General features: G+C 37.9%; 1 protein-coding gene across 1 annotated transcript in view; it reads right to left on the bottom strand.

Annotated features, from left to right (window-relative positions):
- Window positions 1-24,925, bottom strand: part of RNF180 (ring finger protein 180) — a 258,595-nt gene extending 233,670 nt beyond the window's left edge. The window contains exon 1 of the mRNA XM_061129450.1: window positions 24,791-24,925. Within this exon, the coding sequence (XP_060985433.1) occupies window positions 24,791-24,925 (135 nt within the window). The remainder of the gene's footprint in view (window positions 1-24,790) is intronic.
- Window positions 24,926-25,211: the final 286 nt, after the last annotated feature.

Genomic DNA, 25,211 nt, shown 5'->3' on the forward strand with positions numbered 1-25,211 from the left:
AAGTTCCTTTGACATCTAGCTAACTTTGGGCTGTTTCAGAGGGCCCCTGAAACATCCCAAAGAGGGATATTAAACTGTTTATTTGGTTGGTTAAATTACATGAAAAAGATTATCAAATGAGTAATAAATCCGCTTATGTTATAATGTATGAAAAATTACTAATACAGATATCCTAGAAAGTATATGGAGTTCTTAACATTTTGATGCGTCTTGGTATTCTAATGAAAAACCTGATGACTTCACAAAAGTTAACAAAGGACTGAATGAACCAGCGAATATGCTTATAATTTTTATGGTTTCTATCTGAGAAATTACAGGTTTAAATCGTGTGTTTTCCGGGAATAGGAAGAACCTTCCTCTCAAACTAGTTATAATTTGGTAAAATTACACGTTATAAACAAAACAATTATATTTTCTCTCTATCTGACTCCTCCAGAAATTTGAAACTCTTAGGTTTCCAGTAAGTTTATCAAATGAGCTAAGAAGGTTATCTCACTAACAGATACAAAAATCTCAAGGAATTTTTGAGACCTTAAAAAGAAAAGAGTTCACCTAGATTTGTTAGGCATAATCTGTGATAAGCCTTTGGTGTGAGTTTCCCAGCCCTGTTTTATATTAAAAGTTCAGTCTGAGATCCAATAAGTGTTTCAGCAAAATAAAAAGTCTATGATCAATTATGGTTATATAAATCATCAGACCAAAATTAGTGAAAACAGACCTATTTTGCAAGCAAAGTAGCCTTAATTTGGTTGTACTTGATAAAAAAAACTTTAGGGAGAAAAAGATATTTCAAAAAAATGTTAAATCCCAGTTTGTTAATGGAGGTCTGCATGTAGTAAGACTCATTTCTCAGATAGTTCTTTGCTGTTATGTGATATTAATGTGAAAGTTTGTTTCTGAAGCTTATCTCAGTAATCTATCTTTGGATGAAGATCAGATGCTTCATGACCTGCAGCCAGGACTGGAAAAAGACATAATTTAAGAGACTGTCTCCAACCTGGATGGAAGGACTTTTTATCAGGTACTCTTAACCAGCTCATGCACAATGAAACTGAAGAGAAATTAACTCTTAGATTAATTCCCACTTCCAAAGGCCCCTACACTGGATTGGTCTATACAGAAGACAGCCGACCTGATCTCACTTTAAAATGGTGCTCAAACAGGAGAAACTACACTACACCAGGATGAGAAGACAGCAACATCAGAGGTAGACAGCTTGCCCAAGATGCTGGATCTGCTTCGTATGATCATTTATAATGTTTTCTTGACTTCTTAGACCTTTGAATATAAATCAAATGCTTTTCTATCATAGACCTGATTCTATGCCAGTTTTAGAAATCAATCCAATTGTTGGGTTTGTGGCCAATTACCTGTATCTAGTTCTGGGTTACCTTGGTAAATTTCTCCACTACAAGACTCTAACTGGTTGGCCCTGAGGAAATTTACTTAAAAAAAATTATAGTCATATTCAGGTCACTGTGATACTACCAGATGAGATCTCCTCACTGGGCCAATTAATAATGCCTACTCTGACTCTGGCCATAAATTTGAGCCTTTTTCTATTACTCAAGCTCAATCAGAGAAACAAGAAAAGTTTCAGCAAAGGAATAAGAAATCTCCCACAATTATGAGATAAGATTTATATAGATAACACTAGGCTATGGTAATTTAGGTTTAAAGTCTCCTCTGTGTTGAAAACAATTAAATCATACTAAAGATAATCAGTCTAGTAACACTAGAAAACTGGGCCATGTGCCTTATAGATGGCTGTGCCAATGTATAATTTCCATGAAAGATAAAGATTCGTACAGGATAGACTAAGTCAGATGACCTGAGGTATACTGGGCTACATCTAATGGAAGCTCTTAAGTCTTACTTGTGACTTTACTAATACTGCTGGCTATGTTCTTTGTATTTCACCTGTTTTACAAAATTGCTATTTCTTACAGTGCCAAATGTGTGACTGAGGCCTGATAAAATAATATATAGTTCCCTATGAGATCGATGATGATGGCAGTGTAACTCTAGATATGAGAAAAAGCAACAAGAGGGAATGTTTTCCTGGACCAAGAGGCTAGTAAGACAGGTGGTCCAGAGAATTTTGGATACTATTTTATGGCCTAGTCCAGTAACAGCACATTGAGTGGCCTGTCAACAAAATCTTTGCCAAACCTGAGAATGGACATTCTCAGCACCATAGGATAAAATGGTCATGAAATGCCCCCCTCAAAATCATGGTCAAGTTTATGAGCAAAAAGGGGCTCTGCCAACTGTAGATTGACACTTGCCATCTACATCTACAGAGATTATATCATGGCCACTGCAACTGCTGACTTTCAACGGCCCTGAAAGGAGTTCAGGGTGAAGATCAAGAATGAGGCACTCCGTGCTCTGGGAAAAACTGGCAGAACAGGCCTTCAGATAGTTAGATCTTTTCAGGAGATTTTATGAGTCCCAATTCTTGCATCTTCTCATACCTAGAGAAACACTGACATCATTAATGGTGCCATCTGCTTTGGCTATTAAGGAAAAATTTTACAACTAAAAGCCAAAACAGAGTAGCTATGGTTCAGACATCCTGAGAAATAACCAGGTGTTATTATGGGTGTAATTTCAGAATAGACATTGTATTGCTAAACACTTGAGTTTTCTGAGTCGTGCCAGGCTTAGATGCCACCATTCTCAAAACAATGTCTGCTGGAAGCTAGTAACTTCTACCTTACTTTTTATAAAACTAGGCAACTGGCCACCTGGCTACAAGTCTCCCTGAAGTGCCAGGTCCAGACTGGGTTTCAGGCCTATTCTTCTAAAAGAAAGAGATTTATTTTGTCTATTAAAATTCCAGTTATCCCTCCTCTAGCTACTACTAACTGGGTATGTTACAACAAAATGGCAGACCAAGGGATTGAGATTTTAATCATACAAGGCTCAAATCTAGGACTTGTATTCCTGAGTTCCAAGGGGTGGATTCAAACAATTGCTAATCAGAGAAGGGAAGAAATACAAAAACAGAGGGGAAACAATCAAATGGTGGTACAGCCTTGAGACGGGTCCTGGTTCCTACTCAAAGAAATATGCATAACCATGTCTTTTGAGTTCTTCTACAGAACTGGAGCCCCCACCCAGGTGGAAGATGGTAACTTCAGACTAAACACAAGATTCCTAGAACACAGCTCTGTTGCTTGACCACCAGCCAATCACCGCAAATGTTGCCTCCTGTTTCTGGGTAGCAGTGATGACCATCCTGTTAGGTCTCCTGTTTGGCCCCTGTCTATTTTATCTCTGAGAGGCACCAACAGTTTCAAACTAAGTTGCTGTTATTACAAGAGTAAAAGCTGGTCTCAGATATACAACACCCCAACTTAGGTCAGGTATAGAGAGACTTCTGCTCTGCTAGGCAGGCCTACGCCCAGGCACAGCAGGAAGAAGTTACAGAAGAAAGAGACCTCCGCCCTAATTCCCAAAAAGCATCTTGAGTATGAAGTCTCTCAAGGGAGAGTTGTTAGGGAAAACACACTGCCTGTCCGTCCACATAATGTTACTCAGATCTCAATATTCGACTGCCCCCACAGATGATATAGAAGACCCATGATTGGGCCTTCCACAGAAACAACAAGACAGGGGGGAATGTGAGGCTGCGCCATGACAGGCAGCCTAGATTAGTAGGAGTAGGCCTGGTTTTCCAGGGTAACATGATTATCAGGCCACCTGGAGCCAGCCAATCAATATGCGCCCAGTAAGGAAAAGACAACCTATCAGGGGAAAGCTGAAAAGCCCGCGAACGCCCAAGTTTGAGAAAAGCCCACGAAGGTTTGAGCCAATAAGATTACTTTGCAAACATGTAACCAATCCGCTTAAGCCAGCTACCAACTGCTTATGCACACCTTATAAATTGGGTAACAGCTCGGGCTCAGCGCTTTCTGACCCTGCACCACTGCGTTGGTTGCGGCAGTAAGCCCTGACTCGAGCCAGCAATAAACTTCCCTTTTTTGCGAGTTGCATTGTCTTGGAAGCCTTCTCTCTTCCCACTCGGGGATTCAGACATCGGGCATAACAGGTATTAACTTTTTTCACATGCAACAAATGAAAAAGGCTGTAACTATGTATGGCCCACATTCGCCTTTTACTAGAGAGATTCTAAATGCTCTGGCGTCTAATATTGGAAACTTTATTCCCTATGATTGGCAAATTTTAATAAAAGCTCTCCTTAAACCAGGAGAGTATCTTCAATGGACAATGTGGTTTCAAGATATAGCCAGAGATCATGCTAACAGAAATGCTCGAGCTGGCGCTCCCCAAAACCAAATTACTTTTGAAATGTTAACTGGCACCGGACAATTTGATGCTATAGAAGCTCAAATACGATGCCCTCCTTTGTTGCATGATCAATTAAAAACAGTGGCCCTTGAAGCTTGGGATCAAATTACTCCTCAAGGGGAACCTACAAGTAGCTACACTAAAATATTGCAGGGACCTAATGAAAAGTATGCCGATTTCTTAGCTAGATTAGAAACCACTATTTCTTGTACAGTAATTGGAGAAGAAGCTAAAAGGCAACTAGAAAAATTACTTGCTTATGAAAATACAAATCAGGAATGTCAAAGGGCTATAGCCCCAATTCGTGATACAGAGACTATTTTTGATTATTAGAGGCTTGTCGCAATATAGAATCAGAAACTCAAAAGATACAAATGCTAGCTGGAACAATGGTTACTGCCTTAAGAACAGGAAAATAATAGATGTTTCACATGTGGAGATAAGTACCATTTGAAAAGAGGCTGCCCTAAGAAAACTTTAAAAAACCTCCAAAAATCTGCCCTTGCTGCCGTAGAAAAAATGCATTGGGCCAAAGAGTGTAAATCTAAATTTGATATTAAAGAAAAACCTATTCCGGGAAACTCCAAGCAAGAAACCTCCCAGGTCCCCTTCAACAAAAACCAGGAACAAATTCCATCTTTTCCCTCAAACCCTCAACATCCGGCAGCATTGCCGTCGATATATCAGCCCTAAACTCCTTTACCCTCAAAAAGTCCCCTCTAGAATACCTACTAGACTTTTTGGGCCCCTGCCCCCAAACCTTCAGTCTTTTATTGGCCAATCTAGTTTGACTTAACAGGCAAGAAGGACAGGGGTCTCCAAATGGAGAAAATAGGTTACAAGTGTCAGACATTTTTTAAGCAACAGGAAAAAACAAACTAGTGATATATATATATATATTTTTTTCTTCTCTATACAAATTTAAAAAGAGGTTTCTCTTAAAATACTGTGTTGCCATAAGGACACCTGGTTTCACTTGAACTTAACTTTTCTCAAACCTTGAACTAACCAATACATTTTTCTTATGGAAATGTTTGTCTTAAGCTATGTTAATGTGCTATACATTTACCCCAGACTCTGTCTTCAAGTTGGTTCTGCCTAAGACTCAAAACATACTTGACAAACCGGTATGTTTTACTCATGCAAATGTTCTCTTAAGCTATGTTAATGAAACTATTTGCTTGGAAACCTGCCTTTACACTAAATTTCATTCTGCTCTACAAAATAAATTATATGCTCTTATTCAAGTTATTTGCCTATATCCTTACCCCATTAATATAGTCTCTGATTCTAAATATTCAGTTTTTGTATTGAAAGATATAAAAACCTCCACCATAAACTCCTAGTTCTATTAAAACAGACACTGGCCCTGCCTGTATTTCTAGATACTTTAAACAATTTTTACAATCTTTTTCTATTAAACATATTACAGATATTCCTTATAATCCACAGACACGAGACATAGTTGAACGAATACATCACACACTAAAGTTACAAATAAAAAAATTAAAGAAGGGGGAATACACAGGAACACTATTGTCTTCCTTATCTAAAGCAGACTTTACTAGATTCCAACATAAGATATTTTCTAAACCCATAATTATTGTTAATACAGCTCTCTTTTAAATTTTTTAAACCTGCCACAGGGAAATATTTAACAAGGGCAGAAAGGCATTTCGAGGAATTGAAGGACACTTCTCTTCCCCTGCCCATTTGGTACCAAGATGGGTTAACGAAACAATGGAAATCTGAGAAATTAATCTTACGGGGAAAGGGATATGCTTGTATTTCCCGAGGTGGATCCAACAAACTTTTTCCTCGGAAAATTCGACCCAAGGGGGCCCCCGACATTCAAAATGGAAACAACAAGAACCCTGGGAGGAAGAAATTCCAATACAGGCCACGGCTGCTCTAAAGATCTCCAGAAAGATCAACCCTATGATCTCCCCACTTGGGGACAAATAAAAACCCTCACTAATCAAGTTAAGAATCTGATTTCTCAACAGGGAATGCCTCAGAGTCCAGAAACCTTATCGCTAGGCTCCGTTGGCCTGCGACCCCCAGCTCAAGCCGGATTAACTAATTTACTTACCCAACCCCCTTTTATTTCAGGTCATAATGTGGATGGAGGAAAGACCCACGGTATCAACCAATGACTCCACCCATATGACCCCTCCCTGGAACCCTCACACCCTGGGGAGGAAGGAAAACTAATTAACATTTCTTTAGGTTATGAAGTCCTTCCTTTGTGTATGGGCCCAGCAAAATTATGCATAAACGTCGGCCTACAAACTTGGGCTTTCATCCTGCCTCCAAAAGAAGACTTTCAGACATTGCTGCCCTTTTTCTGTCTGGGAACCATGTTTACTACTGAAACTTTAGGGAAAGAGTTAAGGAAAGAACAAAAAACATTATGTAAAAGGTTACTAATGCAACATTGAAACATTACAATGACAAAGGACTTCTTGGCTGACATCCTCCTCCTCCTCCTCGAATCATCCTCAATAAACAAATTGGGCCTGAACTAGAGACATATAAAACATACGGAAACTTGCTGCCAGCACCAAAGAACTTGGGATTCGGACCAGAGATTTCACAGAGACCAGTCGTGGTCATAGTAACTATTTCTTTCACTATAGCCAGTCATATTATACAGGCCTGTGTCCCACTTCCTTTTGTTATAGCCATAAGGAATTTACAACTTGATCTGTAACTTGTATTAATTGCCAATTTTGTGATACTCCTGTTTAATTCAATCATAGTATCTACTATTGGGAACAAATCAAATGTCATTTACATGATAATGACTCTCTGAATGTACAATTACTGCAAAAGAAAATCTTTGAAATTTTTTCTAAACGTCTGCCCTCTTCCACTAACTTGAAAACTTCAGCTGAACAAATTATCCAGGCTAGACCCACAAGGATGGTTTCAAAGTATTACCCACAGCATCTAAAACTGTAACTTTGGTGATTGTCTTGATAATTGTATTTGTTGTTTATCATTGCCTTTCTATAAGGTTGGTTAATACTAACAAAACTCATTTGGTCAAGACCTTATTTTTTTACAAATATAATAAAATAGGGGGAATTGTCAGGAAGCATTGAACAAGAGGCTTCCTGTGTGCTGTTTTGGATCTGTCAGGAACCCTCTGGCCCTTATTGATTCCTGAATATTCAGGAATTAAGAGGAGAGGCATGCCTTTCCCGGGGCTGAGGAATCCAGGCATTTCTCATTACAGTGATAAGTACCCTCTCCCTTATTATGAGCCAAATGGTAAAAGGTGATTGTTTGCAACTCCCTCTCTTTGATAGGGATCGTCTTAGGTTTTGTAAGTCTGGAATTTTAATCTTTATCTTTGCTGAGAATTACTACAGTATATATGCCCATGCCATGTTGATTAAAACACCTTTGCTCCATCAGAGCGTTGGTCCCCGTGTCTTTCTTTCCTTCTTTCTTTCTATTCCTTCTCTCTCTCTGTCTCTCCCTCTATCTCTGGCTAATTCCTTGGAGCGCGGAGGCCCACTGAGCTCACTTTCTTGCCCGGGCTTCTTTTTTTTTTTTTTTAATTTGAAAGACTTTATTATCACCTGAAGCCAATAGTCCCTAAGATATTCTACAGTTTAGTTTCAGTTCAGTCGCTCAGTCTTGTCCGACTGTTTGTGACCCCATGAATCGCAGCACGCCAGGCCTCCCTGTCCATCACCAACTCCTGGAGTTTACTCAAACTCATGTCCATCGAGTCGGTGATGCCATCCAACCATCTCGTCCTCTGTCATCCCCTTCTCCTCCTGTCCCCTATCCCTCCCAGCATCAGGGTCTTTTCCAATGAGTCAACTCTTCGCATGAGGTAGAAAAAGTATTGGAGTTTCAGCTTCAACATTGCCCGGGCTTCTAAGACCCTCTCGAGAAGGCGCACTGTGCCTTCACCCACCCGAGAGGGCGCCTGGTGCCTTCGTGCAGCGGCGTGAGCCCTAAGAACCGGGTTCTATTGGCTTTCTGCGTAAACGAGGGGATATCAGCCTCTTTCTCTCTCTTACTCTCGGAACCACCAGGTTCCAGTCCATTAAAGGACCAACAAGCGGATGATACCACTCTAATGGCAGAAGGTGAAGAGGAACTAGAGTGTCTGGATACGGGTGAAGGAGGAGAGTGAAAGAGCTGGCTTAAAACTAAATATTAAAAAAGCTAAGATCATGGCATCCAGTCCCATTACTGCATGGCAAATAGAAGGGGGGATAGTGGAAGTAGTGATGGATTTTTTCTTCTTGGGCTCTAAAATCACCGTGGATGATAACTGCAGCCAAGAAATCAGAAGACAATTGTTTCTTTGCAGGAAAGCAAAGACAAACCTAGACAGTGTGTTGAAAAGCAGAGACATTACTCTGCCGACAAAACTCCATAAAGTCAAGGCTAAGGTCTTCCCAGTTGTAAGTACTGGACCATAAAAAAGGCAGAATGCCAGAGAATTAATGCCTTTGAACTGTGGTGTTAAAGAAAACTTCTGAAAGTCCCCTGGACAACAAGGAGATCAAGCCAGTCAATCTTAAGGGAAATCAACCCTGAATACTCATTGGAAGGACTGTTGCTAAAGCTGAAGCTCCAGTATTTTGGTCACTTGATATGAACAGCCAACTCACTGGAAGAGTCCCTGATGCTGGGAAAGATCAAGGGCAGAAAGAGAAGAGGACATCGAGAGGTGAGATGGCTGGAAGGTATCACCAATGCAATGGACATGAATTCAGGCAAACTTTGGGAGATGGTAAGGGACAAGTAGACCTGGCGTGTTGCAGTCCATGAGTCACAAAGAGTCAGTCATGATAATGCAACTGAACACCACCACCACAAAGATGATTCAGCATCCACAAACCAGTGTAATGCATCTCATTAACAAAACAAAGAATAAAAATTACACAATCACCTCAATAGATGCAGAAAAAACACTTGACAAAATCCAACATCCATCCATGACAAAAAAAAAAAACCTTGACAAAGTTGATATAGAGGGAACATACTTCAACATACTGAGGCTTCCCAGGTGGCTTAGTGGTAGAATCTACCTGCCAATGCAGGAGGCTGAGGAGATGCAGGTTAGATCCCTGGGTTGGAAGATTCCTTGGGGAAGGAAATGGCAACCCACTCCAGTATTCTTGCCTGGAAAATTCCATGGACAGAAGAGTTTAGTGGGCTACAGTCCATGGGGTTGCAAAGAGTTGGACACTGCTGAGCAACTGAGCACTTCAACATATCAAACGTCATTTGTGACAAATACAGCTAGCATTCTACTCAACAGTAAAAAGTTTAAAGATTTTCCTCTGACATTAGAAACAAGACAGGCACTGCAATGTAAATCAACTATATTTCAATATATTTCTTTTTTAAAAAAGAAACAAGGATGTAAACTCTTTCAACACAGTACTGGAAGTCCTAGCAAAAGCAATAAGACTAGTAAAAGAAAAGGAATTCAAATTGGAAGGAAAGAAGTAAAACTGTCACTATTTTCAAATGATATGACACTATATAGAAAACCCTATACACTTTACCAAAAAACTATTAGCATTGATAAATGAATTCAATAAAGTTGCAGGATATAAGAAAAATATATAGAAATCTGTTGCATTTCTATAGACTAATAATAAATGATCAGAAAGAGAATCAAAAAAACAATTTCATTAACAATCATATCGAAAAGAATCAAAGACCTAGAAATAAATTTAACCATGGAGGTGAATGACTTGTAATTTAAAAGCTATATGACACTGAAGAAAGAAATTAAAGATGATATAAATAAATGGAATGATATTACGTGTTCACGAGTAGAAGAGTTACTATGGTTAAAATGCCCACACTACCCAAATAATTACACAGATTTAATGAAATCTCTACCAAAACACCTATTACATTTTTCACAAAACTAGAACAAATGATTCTAAACTCTGTATGGATCCCAAATAGTCAAAGACCCCAAAAGACCCCAAATAGCCAAAGCAATCTGAGAAAAAAAACAAAGGTGAAAGTATCATGCTTCCTGACTTTAGATGACACTACAAAGCTACAGTTACCAAGGTAGCGTACTGGTATAGAAACAGACATAACGGGCAATGTGATAGGCATGAATGCATATCCATGTAGCCAATTAATCTACAACAAAAGAAGCAAGAGTATACCACAGGAAAAAGACAGTTTCTCAATAAATAATGTTGGGGAGATTGGACAGCTACACGTAAAAGAAGGAAGTTAGAACATTTTTTTCACACCATATAAAAAAATAAGTTCAAAATGTATTAAAGACCAAAACATAAACTCCCGAAACCATAAAACTCGTAGAAGAAAATATAGGCAGTATGGTCTTTGACACTGGTCTCAGCAATATTTTCTTTGGATTTGTCTCCTCAGGCATGGAATACACATGTGAAAACAAACAAACTGGATCTAATCAAACTTAAGAGTTTTTGCACAGTGAAGGAACCCATTAACAAAATGGAAAGGCAACCAAATGAATGGGAGAAGATATCTGCAAATGATATAACTCATAAAGGGTTAATATCTAAAACAGATTAAGAACTCGTACAACTAAACATCAGAAAGAACAAACAACCCAATTCAAAAAATAAGCAGAGGACCTAAGCAGGCATGTTTCCAAAGACATACAGACAGATAACAGGCACGTGAAAAAACTTCAACATCCCTAGTCATTGGGGAAATGCAGATCAAAACCATAATGAGATATCACCTCACACTTGTCAGCGTGACTATCATCACAAAGACGAGAAATAGTAAGTGTTGATAAGGACTAGAAGAAAAGAAAATCCTCATGTACTGCTGGTGGCAATGTAAATTGGTACAGCCACGACTGAAAACAGAATGCAGGTTCCTCAAAAAAAAAAAAATAGTGCTCCCATAGGATCCAGGAATTCCACTTCTGGGCATTTAAATGAAGAAAAGAAAAGAATACTTCAAAAAGATACATGCATCCCAAAGTTTACAGCAGCATTACTTAAAACAGCCAAAATATGGAAACAATAAAAGTATCCATCAACAGATAAAGAAAGAAGATGTAGTGTACACACACACACACTAGTGTCACTCAGCCGTAAAAACGAATGAAATCCTGCCACTTGTGACAACAGTTCATCAGTTTCTTAAAATAGCTATACCTACACTCACCATAAAACCAAAGCAACCCCTAGTACTAACAAGAGAAATAAAAATGTACTTTCACATAATGATTTGTGTACTAATTTTCATAGAAACTTCATTAAAGCACAAAACTGCAAACACTTAAAATTTCCATCAACTAGGGCATCCAAACAATAAACAACTGTGAAATCTGTACAATTAGTAATACTCAGTAATAAAAAGGAATGAACTACTGACATGTGCAACAATATGAATCAGTCTCAAAAACATTGCGCTGAACATAAAAAGCCAGATATAAAAGAATATATATAATAACTTATATAGGATCCTCTCAGTTCAGTTCAGTTGCTCAGTCGTGTCCGACTCTTTGCGACCCCATGAATCACAGCACGGCAGGCCTCCCTGTCCATCACCAACTCCCGGAGTTTACTCAAACTCATGCCCATCGAGTCGGTGATGCCAGCCAGCCATCTCATCCTCTGTCGTCCCCTTCTCCTCCTGCCCCCAATCCCTCCCAGCATCAGGGTTTCTTCCAACGAGTCAACTCTTCGCATGAGGTGGCCAAAGTATTGGAGTTTCAGCTTCAGCATCAGTCCTTCCAATGAACACCCAGGACTAATCTCCTTTAGGATGGACTGCTTGGATCTCCTTGCAGTCCAAGGGACTCTCAAGAGTCTTCTCCAACACCACAGTTCAAAAGCATCAATTTTCTTCGGCACTCAGCTTTCTTTATAGTCCAATTCTTATATCCATACATGACCACTGGAAAAACCATAGCCTTGACCAGATGGTCCTTTGTTGGCAAAGTAATGTCTCTGCTTTTTAATATGCTATCTAGGTTGGTCATAACTTTCCTTCCAAGGAGTAAGCGTCTTTTAATTTCATGGCTGCAGTCACCATCTGCAGTGATTTTGGAGCCCAAAAAAATAAAGTCTGACACTGTTTCCACTGTTTCCCCATCTATTTCCCATGAGGTGATGGGACCAGATGCCATGATCTTAGTTTTCTGAATGCTGCACTTGAAGCCAACTTTTTCACTCTCCTCTTTCACTTTCATCAAGAAGCTTTTCAGTTCCTCTTCACTCTCTGTCATAAGGGCAGTGTCATCTGCATATCTGAAGTTATTGATATTTCTCCCAGCAATCTTGATTCCAGCTTGTGCTTCTTCCAGCCCAGCATTTCTCATGATGTACTCTGCATATAAGTTAAATAAGCAGGGTGACAATATACAGCCTTGACATACTCCTTTTCCTATTTGGAACCAGTCTGTTGGTCCATGTCCTCTAAAGAAGACCAAATGTACATCTTGACAATGGTGGCAGGTACATGAGTATGTACACATTTGTCAAAGCTCACTGAAATCTGCATTTCATTATATGCAAATTATCTCCTAATAAAACTGATTTTAAAAAATAGTAAAGAAAAATATCCTTAAAGAAAAGTGATCAAGAAACATGTGCAGGGGAGAAACATGAATTGGAAGACTGGGACTGACACATAAACACTACCAATCATAAAAGATATAACTAGTAAGGACCTACGGTATGACACAAGGAACTCTACTCAAAACTCTTTTTAAAGACTATTAAAGAGTGGATATATGTATATGTACAACTGATTCACTTTGTTGTACACCTGAAACTAACACAACACTGTAAATCATGCCCCAATTAAAAAAAAAAAAAAAGAAATGTTAAAATTCTAAAATTTTTAGTTGGTAAGTTCCTTGAGCATGTACTATCTTAGTCCTCTTTGTATGCTCAGATCACAGTACAATGCCTAAAATATAACAGGGACTTAATGAATCCTTTTTGAATGAAAGAATGTCTATTCTATATTAGACTTTATCAATTTTTCAATGTACTTATTATCAATTACAATCTCTAGCCCCTTATTTTTTAAGTATTTCCTTCAAACTCCTGAAGACTGCCAAAAATGTGCACTGACAATAGTCTGCTCATTCTTACTCTCTATATTCTTAGAAAAAATTCATTTAAAAAACTGACTTTTTAACAATTGACTTGTATTAGCCAAGGTCCATTATAACAAATTTAAATGAACCATATAAACTTATTTTTTAAGGAACCTTGGGAAAATGACAGGAAGTGACTCACAAAATTATAAGCAGTGTAACTTTCCCTAAATACTTCACCTAAATTTAACTTTTGAAGAACAGAATTAATTTTGTAAACATCAGTACCTGTATACATTAACCCCTTTCATTAAGAGCTGAGGCACTGACAGGTACACAGATGAGCATAACTAATTAATTCTTAAAAAGGTTCTTAGTGAACACAAATGGAAATTGACAAATATAGCTGCCTTTACTTCATTATTAGATCTGAAATTTCTTCTGACTTTTCAAGGTTCTATCTCTGAGGTAAATAAATATTTCTTTTGTTGTTGTTATTGTTTAGTTGCTCAGTCGTGTCTGACTCTGCAATCCCATGGACTGCAGCCCGCCAGGCTCCTCTGTCCATGGAATTTCCCAGGCAAGAATGCTGGAGTGGGTTGCCATTTCCTTCTCCAGGGGATTTTCCTGACCCAGGGATCGAACCCAGATCTCCTACATTGGTAGGTGGATTCTTTACTGCTGAGCTACCAGGGAATTTCTACATTGGTATAAAGAAAAGAAAATTATATCAAAGTAAAATGATGGCAATCAACCTATCAGTATTTATTAAGTCATGACTAGACACAATGTTGACAATACAAAAGGAGTAAAGAAATTTATTTATACGGCAGGGACTGTGTTTTACCTTACACTTATTATCTCATATTTCTATTTCATTGTTCATATTCTGTTATTTCATTTAATCAGATAAAATGATCATGATATTTAATCACATAAGATTGACTACAATACTAAGAAACCATCTGCTATAAATTCCAGAGATGTTTTCCATGCAATCCTATGAGAATAAACACTGGAGTCATATATCTAGGTAGGTTAAACAAGTTTTACAATGTACACCTTATTTTTACCAGGTAACAAGCATTTGTACTGTGCTTATTATGCCCAGGCACTGTTTCAAGGGTTCTGTTATTTTACAAATAAGGGAACTGAAATAAGAGACGCTAACTGTTATGTAACTTGTCCAAGGTCACATGGGAAGCACCAAGGCAAGGCTTTCCATCCAGGCAGTCTGGCTTCAGAGCTCAACTCACTGAGCTCCCACCGTTACTGAACCAAATCAGTACTATTTTTATAGGGCAACTGGCTTCCATGGTGGCTCAGAGGGTAAAGAAGCTGCCTGCGGTGCAGAAGACCAGGTTTGAACCCCAGGGTGGGGAGATCCCCTGGAGATGGGAATGGCTACCCACTCCAGTATTCCTGCCTGGTGAACCCCACAGAGGAGCCTGCCGGGCTACAGTCCATGGAGTCACAGAGAGTCAGACACAACTGAGCGACTAACACTTTCACACTTTCATCTCTCTTACATGTTAGCCTAGTACGGTTTAAAGCACGATATTACTAGTCTTCCAAAGGGTTACCAAAAAAGCAAAACAAAACAACAAAAAAAATTGGAAGTATAAGTTACTTTTAAACAAAAACAATATACTAACTTATATAGAAAAAAGCAAGGTTTAGAAAAAAATTCCAGTTGATTCTGATATGTGACCCCCAAACCAACCTCTTAGATTTGAGAACTATTAACATAAAGCAGGGCTTCCCAAGTGGCTGAGCTGTAAAGAATCTGCCTGCAACACAGGAGCCACAGGAGACTAGGGTTCGATCCCTGGACGAATCGGGCAGATCCCCTGAAAGGGGGCATGGCAGCCCACTCTAATACTCTTGTCTGGAGAATCCCATCAACAGAGGAGTCTGGGGGGGGCTACAGTTCATAGCCTCGCAAAGAGTCGGACATGACTGAGGTGACTTAGCAAGCACTCGTGCAACATAAAGCAAGCACATATGTTTCTTTAAATATTTAAAAGTGAAAGCATATTCTCACGCCAACAAAAAAGACAAAGATCAGTTACAGCAGTTGATAACGGTGGGAAGAGCATAAAAGGCTGGGTTGAGAATGTATAGTATTGTTTCCTTTTCTGAAAATTAGATATGGCAAACAAAGAAAGCTAGGATTAACACAGAAGCCTCAATTATAAATGAGACTGCCAACTATTTCAACCGTAATCACACAGTCTTAGAAATATATGATATTCATGATATTTACTTTCAATTTAATTTTACAGGTAAAATAAGACAATCTATTAAGTTTATAAAATCTACAGTCACTTAATTTTGGGAAAAAAACACAAATACATGTGATAAAACAAGTTTTAATGAATGTATTTCAGGATGAATTGTTAAACAGAAAGCAATTTCATTCGAGGACTTTAAAGGCTTAAAGTAGCTGCGTGTCAGGTTATCTCCTTGGGGGAAAAATAGCCTGAAAATTAGGAACACAGTAAAATTAGGATTTTAAAAGCCTAACTAGACAGTTTTTTTTATGTCTCAAGTTTATCATGTGGGCAAAGGAGGAAGTGAATGAAGAGAAGTAACTAACAGTAAATTTCACTTAATGCTGTCAGAAAAGAATGTTGACAAAATATTTTGTAAATAAAATCTTTTGTTCAAGCAGCAGGGGGAGCTAATGCATTATTATTTCGTTTTTTCTTTAATTGTAGATATGTTTTCAGTGGCTATGTACAAAGAACTTAATTTTAAAATTATAAATTGTATGCATTATCTTATCATTTAATGATTATTAAAAGTTTTAATTGAGCAGAACAGGTTAAACGTAAAAAGTTGGCATAATTTAATATTATAGGCTATTTTGTTTCAATTTTTTAATTTGTATCCAAATTAAGGAAAAAGGGCAGAAAAAATAAAACAGAACCAGGAATGAAGGTAGTTTACAAAAACCATGTTTCAAGGTCTCATATACTTTCTAGAGCTACAACACAATCTTGGCTCTGAAACTTTTTAGGGCCAAAGCAGACGGGAGAACTAATATGCAGTGTTGTTATGCTAATTTGAAAATAAATATTTTTATTTATACATTTAGTAGTATCATACTGATGTCGACTTTTCTATCAAAATCAAGAATTAATCAGACTCTGAATCTCCTCTATCTCCTAGAGCAGACAAATCCTTCAGCATACTTTAATAATACACTGCATCATCAATTTACATTTGAATATTTTTTGGAATCCTTTTGATTGATTTGGGTATGTTTGTATCTTCTTCTATCATTGTGTTTCTAACTGCTGATGAATAATTTCTTGGCAGTTGAATTAACATAATAATATCACATGCTATTTTTGAAAGATGTTTAACACTTTAACACATTTGCAACATTAGTAGTAACATTCCCCTAGCCAATACATTAAAAGTGAGCCAACTATATTATTTAAGTACTGCAGCTACAAACACTATAGGAAGAAGATCAGATAATAAAAAGCTGGACTGCCTGGTTTTCCTACATGCACTGTGAGAAGGTACTTCAAGAGTAAAATTTTTTTTTTTTTTACTCAAAAGGTCTGAATGAATAAGAACTCAAAAACCTTAAAGGAAGACAATCATCTGCATATATTCTTGCTAACTTTCTAATTTCACTCTTTCATAATTGCCAAAATGATTTTTAAAAATTCAATGGTCATGTCACTCCTTTTCACTGACTTTCCAGCTTTTTCAGGAAAATGATCAAAGTCCTTGATTTGTCTTAAAAAACCATAAATGATCTAATCAACACCCTTCTTTCTAGCCTCAAATCTGGTCAAATTCCCTCTTGATCTCTGCACTTCAATCATAGAAATCTTCTAGTTTCATGGAGATACATCACATTCTTTCAACCACAGGGCCTTTGAATATGCTGGTCCCAAAGCTTGGAATGTCCTCTGTCTTGCACTGCCTAGGTTACTCATCTACCGTATCTCCACCGAAGTTACTTCCTCAGGAAAGCCTTTGCCTTACAACAATCCTCTGTGCACGTTCTACCTTCATGGCCCCATATATGTTTCCTTTTTTCCCACTTATGAAGCTAATAATTTAATATTTATGATTGAACACTATCCTGAAAGCTTCAAAAGGACAGAACATTTCTCTTTTGATCTTTGTTGAATTTCCTGTGCCTGTTACAGGGCCTGTCATGTCATAGTTGATTTGAACTGGCATAACAAAATACCACAGACTGGGTGGCTTAGACAACAGACATTTATTCCTCACAATTCTGGAAGCTAGAAGCTGAAGATCAAAGCTCCAGCATGCTTTGGTACTGGTAAGAACTCTCCTTTTAGTCTGCAGATAGCAGCCTTCTTTCTGTGTCATCACATGGAAAGAGAAAGAAATCTCTTTCTCTCTCTTCTCCTTCTTATAAGTCACAGTCTTACTGGATTAAGGCCCCAACCTTATGACCTCATTTAACCTTAATAACCTCCTAAAGACCTGACTTCAGATACAGTCACTTTAGAACTCACAACTACAAAGAATACTGACCAATGACCTCCTCTTTGCTAAAACCAAAGCATGCTTTAAATTCTCATTCAGAGTCTCTACATTTGGCCATACAGTTTGTACAACATTTTTGTACAAATATGGGGGCACCTTTCACAGACTAGCACCTTCTAGAATTATGTAGTATACAACTTGCACATTAAGCAGCATCTGGTCTTCTACATCTCCCTACAGCATTCAATACTACTAACCAATACTTCCTTCTGGAAGATGTTCATTGCTTGACTTTCATTAACAGTGCATCTTGATTTTCACTCTTGTATTTCTCACTACTCTTTTTTTCCCTATTTTGTAATTTTTTTTTTTCTGTCTATCCCTTAAATGTTCCTAGGCCCCTTCCTTTCTCTTCCCATTCACACTCTGCAGAGTGATCTCATCTACTTTCACTCACCCTTTAAATGCTGATGACTCTCAAAACCACATTTTTAGTTCAGATCTCTGTTCTGAATCCCATATCCATAGAACCAGCAGGCTCCTAGATCTATTTAAATGTCTTTTAGGTCACAGAAACTTGTCCAAAACTGTGTCAAAGCTAAGAAACTAAAACTAAGGACACCATCTCTGCCTGGAACCCCCATCCCATCAGACTTCACAAATGGAGATCAACTTTGTTATTTTCTGTTTTTAGGGTTTTCATTGTTATTTTGCTTTCTATTTTGGTTCCTGCCCACATTTCAGGTATCTCAAGCCTGAAGGTAGAGAAGAAGTTCCCTTTTGTACCTGTGGACATTGTAGACTGTCTCAGAATTCCATTCTCAGTTCCCAGTCACCTGCCTTATTACATACCAGTGGCTGGAAAACTAAAGCTCAAATGTCCCAGATTCTCTTACAGTTCAAATTCCACACGTGACCCAGCTTCCACCAATCTGATACATGGCTCAATATCATGAAAAAAGAAGTCATGAGAATATTTCTATTTCTTTTAGCAAGGTTAACTCTGAAGGTATTTGGTTGGTCTGCAGGCTAGTTCCTAGTTCTGTGGGCACTGAGAGCCAGGTGTGAGGCTTCCATTTTCTGGCACTGGTCAGGGCTAAACAACTGTGGTCCTAAAACCAATAGTTCCTCAGTGAATGCTATTTCCTCAGTATCCTGATCCTCTATGTCCTTCTGAGGGCCATTTCATACCTGCATGGGGTGTGGAAGACAGGAGACAAAGTCCAAGCTTTGCTCAGCATTGGGAGACTCTAAGGGGGAACTCCTACAAAAAACTGGGTTATAACATCAGCATAAGGGTGAATGAGAAATAAACCTGTTGTTCAGAAAAACAAAAGAAAAAGCTTGCCTTAACCTGTTGTTCAGAAAAACGAAAGAAAAAGCTTGCCTATCTCAAGTCTGGTGTTCAGTAGGAGGAAAGGGCAAAAAAAACCAAAAAACAAAAAAGTTTCCCACAGGGTACTAAAGAATTTTTCAAGAAAAAAAGTATAGAACATAAAGGAGATGACTAATAAATCCATCTACCTTATACCAAAAATCCTGTTCATCAAACAATACCACAAAGAGTGCAATAAAAGTTACATAAACTAGCAAAAGATATCTCCAATAAAATAATAAAATAATTAGTATTCAGAATATGTAAAGAGCTCCCCAAAATCAAAACTGCACAACAGAAAAATAGAAAATGGAAAAAAAAAAGACATTTCACAGGAAACACAAAGAGACTTAAACAAGGAGAAGATGTTAAATGTTGGAAAAGATGTGGAATCACAGCAATGTTTAACCATGACTCACAGACTGACACTTGAAAACAACTGAGCCTCGCCCAGTAAAGGGGAAGTGTACTCCGCTTCCAGTGATACACCCCTGGCCGTGCTTCCCAAGCTACGGACAAGAAAATTCACAGCAGCATAGCCTGTCAGAGCACAACAACTGATATAACTCAATGGTAGAATGCATTACAAATTGTGATATATTAATACACTAGAACACTATATAAAAGGGAAAAATGAGCTATACTACTGTGATACAGAGATACAATACTGTGATGTAATGGTGATATTACTAAAAGCAGCAATTTCCAGCAGAATGCCTACCTACGTTGTGATTTCACCTACAGAATGTAGACAAAACGCTTTCAGAAACAAGCAAAACACTTATTTTATACATAGACATATTTTAAATTATATTGTTAATAGGTAATAAATTAAGATAATTGGATAGGTGATAAGTTTAACATTCCTTCAGCATGAAGTAAAAATATGAGTGCTTAGTCATGTTGTTGGACTCTTTGTGACCCCATGGACCATAGCCTGCCAGGCTCCTCTGTCCATGGAATTCTCCAGGCAAGAATACTGGTTTGGCAGCCACTCCCTTCTCCAGGGGATCTTCCTGACCCAGGGATCCAATCAGGTCTCCCCCACGACTGGCAGATTCTTCACCATGTGAGGCACCAGGGAAGCCCCTCCTCCAGACCAGCATCTTATAAATTACTTTAGACTGCAGTATTTCATTTTATTGTTTCCTTTAATTAAAGCAGATCCTTCTATGTTCCTCTTTAATATTTATTAAATATTTATCAATTTATTATTATTATTAATTCATTATTTATTATTATATTAATATAATAATAATATATTATACAGAATATTGATTATATTAATATTATTATTATTAATTTATTATTAAAATTTATTAATCAAATATATGTTTCTAAATGCACAAGACATTTGTATAGTTTAAAGAAGTCTTTAAAGAGATGCGAACACCAATACATACACCCACTACCCAGTTTAATGAGTACATTACCACTACTTTAAAAACCCGCTCAGGATCCCCCTCTAATTACACATTCCTCCCTCTCCCTGGAGTTAACAGTGATATTGAATTATTCCTGAGACAGGCTTTTAATAGGTTTAAAATATGTATGTTTTATGTGCATATAATATAAAACCTCCTAGAGAATCAGAAAGATTTTTCAATTCTGTATCACTCTCTTCCACAACCTATCCCGCTATATCCTAGTGCAGTGTTTGAATTTCTCTTGCTCATGATACCCTGAGGGAGGAGCAAAGGCATGAAAGAGAGTGTGGGGGTCAGAACTCTCACTGTCAGATTCAATTTTAACTGCACTGCTTAGTAACAGTATAATCAGGCTCAATTTATTTAATCATCTGTGGTTCAGTTTCCTTATCTATAAAAAAGGAGATGATAGCATATTTCCTTCAAGATAATCTATCTTTATACTATAAGGAATGAATAATATAAAACATTTAAAACAATGTTTAACCAATAAGCAGAAGATTAAGAAGAGGTGGCAAGAATACACAGAAGAACTATAAAAAAAGATCCTCATGACCTAGACAACCACAATGGTATGATCCCTCACCTAGAGCCAGACATCCTGGAATGCAAAGTCAAGTGGGTTTTAGGAACCATCACTACAAACAAAGCTAGTGGAGGTGATGGAATTCCAGTTGAGCTATTTCAAATCCTAAAAAGATGATGCTGTGAAAGTACTACACTCAATATGCCAGCATTTGGAAAACTCAGCAGTGGCCACAGGACTGCAAAAGGTCAGTTTTCATTCCAATCCCAAAGAATGCTCAAACTACCACACAATTGCACTCATCTCACACGCTAAGAAAGTAATGCTCAAAACTCTCCAAGCCAGGCTTCAAAAGAACATGAACCATGAACTTTCAGATGTTCAAGCTAGATTTAGAAAAAGCAGAGGAACCAGAGATCAAATTGCCAACATCCACTGGATCATCAAAAAAGCAAGAGAGTTCCAGAAAAATATCTGCTTCTGCTTTATTGACTACACCAAAGTCTTTGACTGTGTGGATCACAACAAACTGTAAGTTTGTTCTTCAAGAGATGAGAATACCAGACCACCTGACCTGCCTCCTGAGAAATCTGTATGCAGATCAAGAAGCAACAGTTAGAACCAGACATGCAAAAATGGACTGGTTCCAAATTGGGAAAGGAGTACATCAAGGCTATATATTGTCATCTGCTTATTTAACCTATATGCAGAGTACCTCATGCAAAATGCCAGGCTGGATGAACCACAAGCTGGAATCAAGTTTACCGGGAGAAATATCAATAACCTCAGATATGCAGATGACACCACCCTTACGGCAGAAAGTGAAGAAGAACTAAAGAGCCTCTTGATGAAAGTGAAAAGAAGAGAGTGAAAAAGCTGGCTTAAAGCTCAACATTCAGAAAACAAAGATCAGGGCATCTGATCCCATCACTTCATGGCAAATAGATGGGGAAACAATGGAAACAGTGAGAGACTTTATTTTGGGGGGCTCCAAAATCACTGCAGATGGTGACTGCAGCCACGAAATTAAGACATTTGCTCCTTAGAAGAAAAGTTATGACCAACCTAGATGGCATATTAAAAAGCAGAGACATTACTTAGCTGACAAAGGTCCATCTAGTCAAAGCTATGGTTTTTCCAGTAGTCATCTATGGATGACAGCTGGACTATAAAGAAAGCTGAGCACCAAATAATTGATGGTTTTGAACTGTGGTGTTGGAGAAGACTCTTGAGAGTCCCTTGGACTGCAAGGAGATCCAACCAGTCAATCGTAAAGGAAATCAGTCCTGAATATTCACTGGAAGGACTGATGCTGAAGCTGAAACTCCAGTACTTTGGCCACCTGATGTGAAGAGCTGACTCATTTGAAAAGATCCTGATGCTGGGAAAGATTGAAGGCAGGAGGAGAAGGTGACCACAGAAGATGAGATGGTTGGATGGCATCATCAACTGGATGGACATGAGTTTGAGCAAGCTCTGGGAGTTGGTGATGGACAGGGAGGCCTGATGTGCTGCAGTCCATGGGGTCGCAAAGAGTCGGACATGACTGAGCAACTGAACTGAACTAAGTAATAAGCATCAAAAAATGTACTGGACATCATTATCACTAGGGAAAAGCAAATTAAGCACATAATGATATACCACTATATCTACTATATTGAGCAACTAGAATTCTCATCATTGCTGTTGGAAATGAACATTTTTTTGGGAAAACTACAAGCAGTTTCTAAAATCCTTAAAATACACCTACTGTATAATTCCTATATATATACATCAAAAAGAAGTAACAAAACACAAACACAGAGTCTTTTATAAGAATACTGATAGCAGCTTTATTCATAACCCCAAAATGAAAATTATATCTATCAGCATACAAACTTGATAAACTGTGGTATATTCATTAATGGCATACTACTCAGGAAAAATGAAGCAAACTACTACATACAAAACATAAATGAACCTCTAAAACATATGTTGAGCAAAATAAGTCAGGTACAAAAGAGTATATGATTTCATTTGAATGAAGATTAGGAACAGGCAAAACTAGTCGACAGTGATAGATATTAATACAGTGGTTTCCATGTGAGGGGGTGAATATTGCCTGAAAACAGATGAGAGATTTCTGGGGTGATGAAAACATCATATATCTTGATCTGATTCATAGCAGGGCTGAAAAAATTTATCTATAAAAATTTTTTTTATAAAAAGCTATACTATACCCAATAAATACTCACCATGAAAAGTTTTATTCCCCTAATTAAAATGTTTTCAGTTTTTTAAAAGTATCGGACATGCAGTAAGCATGTAACCAAAGTCTTTCACTATTACCACTTCAAGTTGGCTAATCTGTTTAGAGTGGATAGGAAATAATCATGATCAAATGAGGCAAAAAAAAAAAAAAAACAGTCACTCAAAGAAGGGGAAAACAATGATAGGTAATTATAACCACTCTCTGCTAAACTGAGAATTCCCGGTGAAGTCCATGGATAACTATCTAGTATGGATTTCTTTGATACTGCCTCTTGCATATTGCTCTCAGTATATTCATATGTATATATACATGTAATCAGTTTAGTTCAGTCGCTCAGTCCTCTCCAACTCTTTGCACCCCCATGGACTGCAGCATACCAGGCTTCCCTGTCCATCACCAACTCCCAGAGCTTGCTCAAACTCATGTCCATCCAGTTGGTGATGCCATCAAATCATCTCATCCTCTGTTGTCCCCGTCTCCTCCTGCCTTCAATCTTTCCCAGCATCAGGATCTTTTCCAATGAGTCAGTTCTTCCCATCAGGTGGCCAAGTATTGGAGTTTCAGCTTTAGTATCAGTCCTTCCAATGAATATTCAGGACTGATTTCCTTTACGATTGACTGGTTGGATCTCCTTGCAGTCCAAGGGACTCTCAAGAGTCTTCTCCTTTGACTGTGTAATATATACACCTATATAAACATACAGGTGTATAAATAATATATGTCTAATATATATTGGGGCTTCACAGGTGGCACAGTGGTAAAGAATCCACTTGCCAAAGCATGAGACACAGAGACACAAGTTTGGTCCCTGCATGGAAAAGATCCCCTGGAGAAGGAAACAGTAACCCACTTCAGTATTCTTGACTGTGAAATCCCACGGACAAAACAGCCAGGCAGGCTACAGTCCATGGGGTTTCAAAAGAGTCGGACATGGCTGAGCGACTAAAAAACAACAAAATCAACAACAATGTATGTGTTATATATATACTTATATATATATATTTTATATACTAAAAACATTTTCTACTTTTTTTTTTTAATTTCATTGTGTGCTGATGTCTAAGGTTCACTCACAGTAGGGACAAAAAAAAAAAAACATGGACTATTATCTTCAACTTAGGTCTGTGATACTGCACTTAAAACTTTAAGGTCACATTATTGTTAGTAGCTGGAGGTAAAATGATGGTAACTGTGGAAGGTTGGATGCCTTTTGAATACCACTCTGAACTGTTTTCTGTGGATCAGGTAAAATAAGGTAAAAGCTGTCAGGTATGGAGGGATATGGGTGCATGTGTAGACGTGTCCCCAGCATTCCTATACTAGGAAATCATTTGAAGATGATACAGTTAGCAGTACTCACCTTAGTCACTTGATTCTCAAGATATTCCATGAAACAACCAGAACTTGCTATACATTTTCTACATTTCCAACAACGAAGAATACTTATGTCTTCTTGATTATGGTTTTTAGTTATCAATTCTTTACTTCTCTTCATCTGTGGAAAAATTAATGCATTTTTAGAATGTTAAACCACGTCAGATTAAACCTGATTTTCTAAACCCTGTGAACAGCATTAGCTACATCTGTACCAGAAAGAATTATCATTTATTGAGGTACCTACTACTATTAGGCTACGGGTGCTCTATAAACTATATCCATGATTAATCATGACAATGATACAGTATATTAGTGACTACCAGCTTACTTTTGTAAAACATTTTATTTCTTTCCATCTGTCTTCACTAGAAGTAAAAGGCAACTGCCGAAGAGTTAAAGTTACT

This window comes from Dama dama, chromosome 25 (assembly GCF_033118175.1).
Source record: "Dama dama isolate Ldn47 chromosome 25, ASM3311817v1, whole genome shotgun sequence".
Lineage (NCBI taxonomy): Eukaryota > Metazoa > Chordata > Mammalia > Artiodactyla > Cervidae > Dama > Dama dama.